The sequence below is a fragment of the Sturnus vulgaris genome, chromosome 2 (genome assembly GCF_052056855.1).
Source record: "Sturnus vulgaris isolate bStuVul1 chromosome 2, bStuVul1.hap1, whole genome shotgun sequence".
NCBI classification, from domain to species: Eukaryota; Metazoa; Chordata; class Aves; order Passeriformes; family Sturnidae; genus Sturnus; species Sturnus vulgaris.
Genome location: NC_142244.1, coordinates 98,390,359 through 98,398,634, shown reverse-complemented (window position 1 = coordinate 98,398,634; position 8,276 = coordinate 98,390,359). Strand labels below are relative to the sequence as shown.

The 8,276-nt window shown below is 36.8% G+C and overlaps 1 protein-coding gene across 1 annotated transcript; it reads right to left on the bottom strand.

Moving 5' to 3' along the window:
• Nucleotides 1-454: 454 nt before the first annotated feature.
• LOC148224919 (uncharacterized) lies at nucleotides 455-7,999 on the bottom strand. The gene is made up of 4 exons (XM_088160685.1): nucleotides 7,871-7,999; nucleotides 6,068-6,415; nucleotides 4,704-4,807; nucleotides 455-1,907 (listed from the first exon to the last, which is right to left on the bottom strand). Exons 1-4 carry the CDS (start codon nucleotides 7,920-7,922, stop codon nucleotides 1,728-1,730), a joined length of 684 nt encoding a protein of 227 aa, XP_088016811.1. The 5' UTR covers nucleotides 7,923-7,999; the 3' UTR covers nucleotides 455-1,727.
• Between the last annotated feature and the right edge of the window lie 277 nt (nucleotides 8,000-8,276).

The following is an 8,276-nucleotide window of genomic DNA, read 5'->3' as shown; positions in this document are numbered from 1 at the left end:
AGGCTTTGCTGAAGGCATTGAGCTCTTTGTGCTTTGTGTAGTTGGAGGTGACTTTGGTTCAGTGACTGCTGCCTTCAGTTCTTTTCTTCAAAGAGCTGCATCATCTGTGGCTCAGACAGACTTCACACCTCACATCTAAAATGGTGGAATGGCTATATCTGTCCTAAAAGCTCTATGCTAAATATATAAACATTCAGTGCATTTAACCCCTTAATATTTAAGCCAATTTATAATTTTACCTTTAAAATTAAAAGTTAGGCATGTATTATATACAATAAGGATTTAATTTTTTATAGAGTTTCAAAATAGGATAGTTGAAGTGCTTCTTCAAGAGAAGAGAGAAGTTTTGCTGGAAAAGAAATGAACTACATATTTACATCAACAATTAAAACTGGGTTTACTGACTCTGGAAACCTGAATATGTATGACTGCAAATAGAGTCAGTTCCCAGAGAATGAGGGAAAATCATTATTTACTTCTTAATGTCCGAATAATAACAACAATATTTTTTCAAATGATACTTCATGACTGTTCTTCCCTATCTGAATGCTTGCAGTCTATCTTTCCCTCTGAAAGACACATCTCACTTTGTCTAAGTGTGGTAGCCAGCACTTTCACCAAAAGGAAACAAATGCTCAGATAAATTTATTTAAATTATTTGGCATCTTTACTGTTACAGAAAGGAATAAAAGGCTAGAGATGAAGCTGAATCCAGCAAGCAGTGCTTATCAGTTCTTACAGCACAATTAAAGTATAAGGCTGTAACCACTCATTTTATTCTATTAACTGTTTCCTTTCACATATTTACAGTTGTAAGCAACTTTGAAACATAGTGTTCAGCTTGTATTATTCGACTGTGATAAAAATTCATTTCCTTCAGGCCACACATATTTAACGATATCAAGACTGCATTTCTTCAAGTACTATGCAAATAATGATAATCTCTTTCTATGCATCTTAGTTGTAACCTTATTTCCTTAGGTTACACAAATATTCTAAGCACTTTAAGACAAGTTTAAAATACACATTTTTAATCCAAATAATTTCTGTTACAGTCCCAGATATGGCATAAGCCCTACAGCAGTAAACCATGTAGCCTATCTACCTGTCAAGATTATTTTGGTAATTAATATTTCTTTGGAAAACATATAAGCTATGACTTTTAAAATTACATTAGGTATTTTATGTTGGAATGAAAATGTGCATTGCAAGATGGCATAGATGGCTAAATAGCTAAGAATGGAAGGAATTGCAGGGATTTGTAAATGTGGGGGATATGAAAGGAGTTAGAAATAATGTCAGACAGTGCCCTGGGAGCATGTGAGGAATTCCTTTCTGACAATCTGTCATTACAGTGGGCAGTCACTGGTTTACAGAATTGCATTTTTAAAGCAAAGAAGATGCCTTAACCTGGGCAAAACCAAAATTGTAACTGTGTGCTATTGTTTGAAGTATAAAAAACCCATTATACATGGTCAGATATGTTGGCATTGAAAAGGAGTTTGAATACTTTTAGCTTTAACAGTATTTTGATGATAGTTGCATACATTAATGCTCATTTAATTTGTAGTTGTGTGGACTACAAGCTTCTTTAACTTGAAGTAACTGCATGAACAAAAAGCATTCCAGGTTAATGGAGAGATTTGTACGTGTATTTCTTTTCTACCTTGATAGAAGTAGCATCACACATGTTCATATCTTGGTTACAACTGCACGCATTTTCTTCTTCACATCATCTCTCTTCCAGTGTCACATAGAGTTCTTATTACTGACATATCTTCATATTCTTGACTAAATCCATTATTAACTGGTCTTGATGGCTGGTCGTAAATCCACTCACTTCGCATGGTAGAGCTGCTATCTGTATTTCTCAACTTCTTCTTGCACTTTGTATGGCACTGGTGAATCTGTTATAATAGGCACAACAACATATATTATTAAGCAGTAAAAATATTTCCATCAGATACCTCATCTGTTTAGAGAACCGATGGCTAGCTTCACTGAGATATCAGTCCTGTGTTTATTCTGAATTGGTTTAAAAGTTGTTATGGATATTGCAGTCAAAATGAAATATGAGAATTAATTTTAACTACGCCTTCATGAATTTTCATAGACAATTAATAGCTATTATTTAGTAAAAATGTTAGTAATATGTAAGCTAAGTTATAAATACCTATGTAGTTATTGTTTTATAGCTTATTTGGTTCTAACTTAATAAAAAAGTGGAATATGGCCAGATGTAGGCCATTATGATAGAGCAAAATAATTATGGTACATTTTGATTTAAAGTTATTTAGAATTAATATCTTACAGTGTTGGATTAATTAATTTCATTTAATTAGAATCTTATATGATGAATTCTAGGCCTTTACAGGTAGCAGAGTAAGGGTGATTCATATTGCACGCAAGAAATGGGTTGAAAGTGTGTACCAGTGGTTTCATGTAATGCTTCTCCATTTTCCAGTATTACCTTTCAAGATATTTATGTGCTGTTATTTAAAAAAAAAATAGGGCATGGGAGTGGTGGGAGAGAGATTTTCATTCATTCTTAAGTAGTACAGACAGGGTTTTTTGGAGATAGATATCTTCTTTTGGGGTGGATCTCCAAATGAACACTTGTAATGATGCAGTTGTCAGGCACAGGTGTTGTTGGGTTAGTCCTCGCTATGTCCTACTCTAGACTTGGAAGCCCTGAGAGAGTTTGGCAGAAGTAAGAAGCAAGGGAACAGCTGAGTGAGATTTAGACTCTGAAGAGGCAGGTCAGACTTGTTTGGAGGTGTGTACAGAAGCTGTCTTTAACCAGCCATGACACACTGGATTTAAGCCGTGGACTGTAAGGGCCAAAGGACCTTTGAGTCACCCAGTCCCACTTTCATTACTTTACACTCTGGTTTTGACACAATGTACATTTTCATGACAGGAAACATTTTTCAATTAGTAAATAAATGACCTTTAAAAGTTCCTAACTTTATAAATTTCAGTGTTGTTCTATGCAGTAGGTTTAGCCCAGCCAGCAAGCAAGCATCTGCAGAGTGGCTTGCTTGCTCACTTCCCCATCCCCAGACTGGGACTGGGGAGAGAATATGAAGAACAAAACCAAAGAAACTCGTGTCAATACAACGACAATCTAACAGATGAAGGGGAGGGGAAAAGAATAAGAAAGCCAAAAACCTAACAAACAAAACAACAAAAAACCCCCACAGGTGATGCCGGGGAAATCACTCACCACCTCCATCCAGCAAAACAATGCCCAGGAAGTCTCTGAGCAATAGATGGCTCAAAAGCACCTCTCCTACTACAGCTTTTATTGCTGGGCATCTCTTGCCTACTCTCAGCCTCCTTTTTGGAGCAGCAGAGTGAGAAGCAGTGAAAGCCTTACTGCCATTCAAGCACTGCTCTGCCAAATCACTGCTGTGGTATCAACACTGTTTTAACCACAAATCCAAAATAGCACTATTTGGACTGCTATCAAGAAAGCAAACTCCATCCGTTTACTGCTGCTGCTTGCTAATTGTGCTCATAGTGATTAATTTTAGGAGACTTGGTTGGCTCACCATGTATATTCAGATGCAATACATCCTTTGCCAGGCTTGTGCTGCTGCTGTATTTTAGCAAGGTTTGACTCCTTACCACATCTCTCTGGCACGAGTTCACTGTGCCACTCAATACTCATATCTTGTCTCCTATTCCCTGAGTTCTGTGAACACTTCTCGTTTTGTTGTGGCTTTGAGGTAACGGTACTTAACAACCGGTTGTTAAAGAAAACAAAACCTAAACCTTGACCTAGAAGGCCAACCAGATACCGTAAATATCTTTGCAATTCTTGTAACTTTTGTCTCTGGTGCTGAGTCTTATGTGATAATGAAGTACTTGGTTGTCTAGCAGTATCAGCAGAGAGAGAATGGTTGCCATAATACCAGATTCAGTAACTCTGAAGTAGCAGTACCTTTAAGCAGCACAAGCTGAGATAGACAAAACAGTGAAGGAAATCCTGCCTTTCAGTCAGGATTTGGCTTTCTGAAAGATTCATCTCTATAGAGTTGGAAGAGCTACTGGGAAGCATACAAACTCACCCTAGGTTTACATATTTTTGTATATACAAACAAATGTTTTCTTGTTCTCTTGCAAAAGTCTTTCCAAGTATTCCAGCTGTCAGGGTGCTGCCCTGCTGGCCAGGTAAATGTCCAGCAGTGGCCCAAACCAACCAGTGGGTGGGGTTGGGCAAAAAGCCCTGGCATGACTGGTTGGTTGGACAGAATATAAGTAAGACAAAAGATGAGCAGACAGTGATGTGTGTCCAGAGGAGCTCATAAAATTAGGGGCTGGTGTTCAGAAGCATGAAACAAGCAGGATGTGTTTCAAACTACTAATCACTTTAGGCATTCGTTTCCTCTTTTGTTTCCAGGTAAAAGTGACAAGATCAGCCAGCAACATAGAAAATAGCTTCCCTGTTTTCAGCAAGCTCAGAGAAAAAACCCTTGTAATTTGTTTGTATGTCACGGCTCCCTTTTTTTTTTTTTATGGCCAGGTCCTCAAAACAGGGTGGGGGCTATACCTCTTGACTCTTCAGTTAACAGAAAATAGAGGCACTTTTTACTTTATCACAGGTGAATATTCAGGTTAATTTGCTTATTGTTTCTTTTCATCAGAGGACACTATCTATCTTTAGGTTTGTATTAGTTGTTTTTGAAATTATTACTTACACCAAAAACTATGATAACTGTGGTGACAAAGACGGTATATCCAAGAAGAAGGAGCCAACCCCACCAGATCTTATCTGATGTTGTAGAGTCTTTGCATTTCAGATCTGGAACAAAGAGAAAGAAAATTAGGTATTTTAAATAGAAAAAAAAAATGTTTTTCTGATAAGATTTAATTTGAAGAATTAGTGAGAATTGACAAAAAGGACAATTGTCTTCATCGCATCTTCTTTTACTCTTTTTTCAGGAGTAAAGCTTCTCTCTTTACTCCAGACATGAGATTTTTGAACCTATTGCAAATTACTTATGCAATGGAAAGTAAATAAGATTCTCTGATTAGCAGAAGTGGGATATCTGAAAACATCTGTTATGTACGACAAGCAATGTAAATGACAGTTATCTTGCCAGGTCTCAGGCAACTTTTTCTTCCTTTTTTTTCTTCAGGCTAAAGCTAACATATGCGTATGGTGCAATTGTCAGTGGAATTTCCTTGATTGCTGTTTTTTAGGAACTCTGAAGAATTGTTGGACAATTGTTAAATACAATTGTTAAATTGTTAAATACACAGTGTGAAATCTGGAATGAGAAAATGCTTTGTGGCATTTTTGCACTTGCTAACATGATTTTCTCAAAAGTTCACATCAAGAAAATTTGGCTCATGTGAAATAGTCTATATCAGTCACTGAGGCCATATGCTCAGCAGAATTCTGGAAATTCAATTTGCAATTAGAAAACGGGGAAAAGTTATAAATTATTGAAAAACAAATTACCATCAAATGGAAAGAAAACTCTGCTTCCACATATCTCTATTTCTCACACTCACACTCCTGTGTGAATTTACTATACATCTTTTGACAAACTGGAAGAGAAAGCCCAAACTGCATTTTTCAAGAGACCATTTGTTTATAAAGACTGAAGAAAATGATAAAAATGGTTATCAGGGGCTTGGATTGGGTGTTTTTAAATTTGGCATATAGACTCAGCAAATGTTTTCAGAGGAGATTAAGAAAAATATTAAAATAAATACATAAAAACAGATGCCATATACTTTGATATATAAATATTTAGAATTTCATAAAATACATAGTCACTGTTCTGCAGCACAATGAACTGAACTAGTTTAAATCCATAGAAACTCACTGTCTCTGAGAAGTCTTACAAGCTGTATAAATAGTTAGCACCAAGCAAAAATTGTACCTACCCTCCCCTACTCATATGACTGCACTCTGCTCCTTTACACCCTTCTTTTGGCAGACACAAGCAGTGGCAGAGAAGGCAGTAAGGCTGAAGGAAAATTGAATTCACCTTGCACACATTAAGTGCGTTTTCTATCACTCCCTTTTTTGTCACTCCCAAACTCTCCTTACCATGCACAGTCAGTTTGGTGCCATTTCCACATTTGCCCTGTGTTTTCTGCGTTAGCATCACATTACAGAAATAGGAGTTACTGGTGCTCTGGTCAACGTTGCTCAGTTTTAAGATGGAGAATCCCCTGAGGATGTTTTTTGTGATCTGCACCTGTGCCCCACCTGTGCTGGGGCTCAGCTGGAGACTCGGCTGCTTGTCGCAGTCAGGACCTTTTCTCCAGTACACGACTGGCTTCTCGTTCTCCTCCCTGGGGTACTCAAACACACACAGTATCCACACCGTGGAGTTGAGGAGCACGCTGGCATCTTGAGGGTATTGCATGACTGAAAGCTGTGTCCTGCTGCTGGCTGTGGGGGGTGAATAAAGCACATGAAAGGAAACAGAGCAATCTCTCATCAGAAGGGTGGTCTTGGCCAGTGGAGCACATGGGTGTGGCCAACCCATGGATATACAGAGAGCCACAGCTACAGGAATCTACAGTGAAAGGTGCACTCCAGTGAAGCAAACAACAGTTTTGATACAGCCTTACAAGAAGCCATAAATCCAGATTTCCATTGTAAATGTCCTTATATTTGTAAAATTACTTTCAAATGAAACAGGTTTTTCCGTTAAGAGTTGCACATGCATTTTTATATGGACTATAAGAAATTGGAAAGTCATTACTAAGAGCAGATAAAACTTTGTTTGAATAGATAAGAGCAAAATAATAAGCTTTTTAAAATGTCTGGTTACTCCTGTTTTTATATAATCATTTTTTTAGACTTTATGTCATTTTTTAGTATCATGGAATGTTTTGGGTTTGGGTTGGAAGGGAGTTTAAAATTCATTTAGTTCCAACCTCCTGCATTGGGCAGGGACACCTTCAGTGGAAGGTGTCAGGTTGCTCAAAGCCCCATCCAACCTGACCTTGAATGCTTCTAGAGATGGTACAGCCACAGCTTCTCTGGACAACATGTCCCAGTGCTCCACCACCATCATAGTAAAATATTTATTTTCAATATCCAGTCTAAACCTTACCTCTTTCAGTTTAAAACTGTCAACCCTTGTCGAATCACTACATGCCCTTTAAAAGGCGTGTAACTTGAACACAATTACTAAGAAATTAGTTTTCAGGAATTACGGGTCTTTGTTGAAAGAGGTTCCTGAAAGCTAATAGGAAGCACGTTTTAAAATAGTAATAATCCAGAACAGTTTCTGGGTCTCACTTTTAATTTGGGCAAAAAATAAATATCTTAAAACATCACTGTAGGACATCAATAGGAATATTTCACTACACATAGAAAACCAGAGTCATCTCAGTTGAATGAAGGAGAGGTAGATAACTTTGTGAAGGGAAAAAGATGGCTCATATGTGAGATAATTTTTGCATTTTTATCAGACTATAAAAAAATAACATTTTTTTTCTTTTAAGTTCTTTGGCATGACTAGATACACTTTTAAAAGTTCTCTAAGTCAGTTTTATAAAAATCCTGAAATAATATATTGTCCAGTTCAAATAATTATTAAAATACCAACATAGATATGAACGCGCGTTTTCTACTTTTTCATTCAGATATAATTTTAATTTTGTGTCAGATGCACTTTTCATTTCTATCTACTCTTTTAAGTATTTTTATACTTCCCCCCCCCCCTTATTTTTGCTTTCCTCCATTACACAGCACCTTGAAGAGTTTAAGAAGTAAAACTGAGCAAATTAAATTTTCATTCTTTATTATTAAATCAGCATTCCCTTCCTCAATCAGTTAGGGTTCGGTGAATTCTGGGCTAAAATAAATAAACAAAGATAAAAAATCCCTACTTACCAGCAAAGTGAGTGAAGTAAGTTGCCATCATCAATATATCAAGTTGCATCATTTTCTTGGGATTGCTAATATAGAGGTTTTAAAACCTCAGGTGAGACTACTGATAACACAGCTTTCAGCAAGTAGCTGAAAAGTAAATTCAGTCTCTGCTAAAAACATGTTTTTAATCTTGTTTTTAAGGGGAAGTTCTTGTGGTTTCATTCACTGTAACTATTTCCTTTTGTACCATCAGACATTTTGGACATTGCAACATATTAGCTTCTAATATAGTTTCAGATTTAACTCAACTGGGATTATTTTTCCATTCTGAGAATTTTCTTCATATGACTAGGAGTAGGATTAGTTTTGTATAGCGGATTTTCTCGAAGCTGCTGTGGACACACACATTTAGAGAGCTAGGGAATTA

Bases quoted from the DNA above. Each gene is read 5' to 3' on its own strand.
- LOC148224919 (XM_088160685.1), bottom strand. From the start codon at position 7,922: ATGATGCAACTTGATATATTGATGATGGCAACTTACTTCACTCACTTT. The intron at 6,416-7,870 runs GTAAGTAGGGAT...CACCCCCCACAG, and splicing joins TTACTTCACTCACTTTGCTG to CCAGCAGCAGGACACAGCTT. The intron at 4,808-6,067 runs GTAAGGAGAGTT...TCTTTGTTCCAG, and splicing joins CACCAAACTGACTGTGCATG to ATCTGAAATGCAAAGACTCT.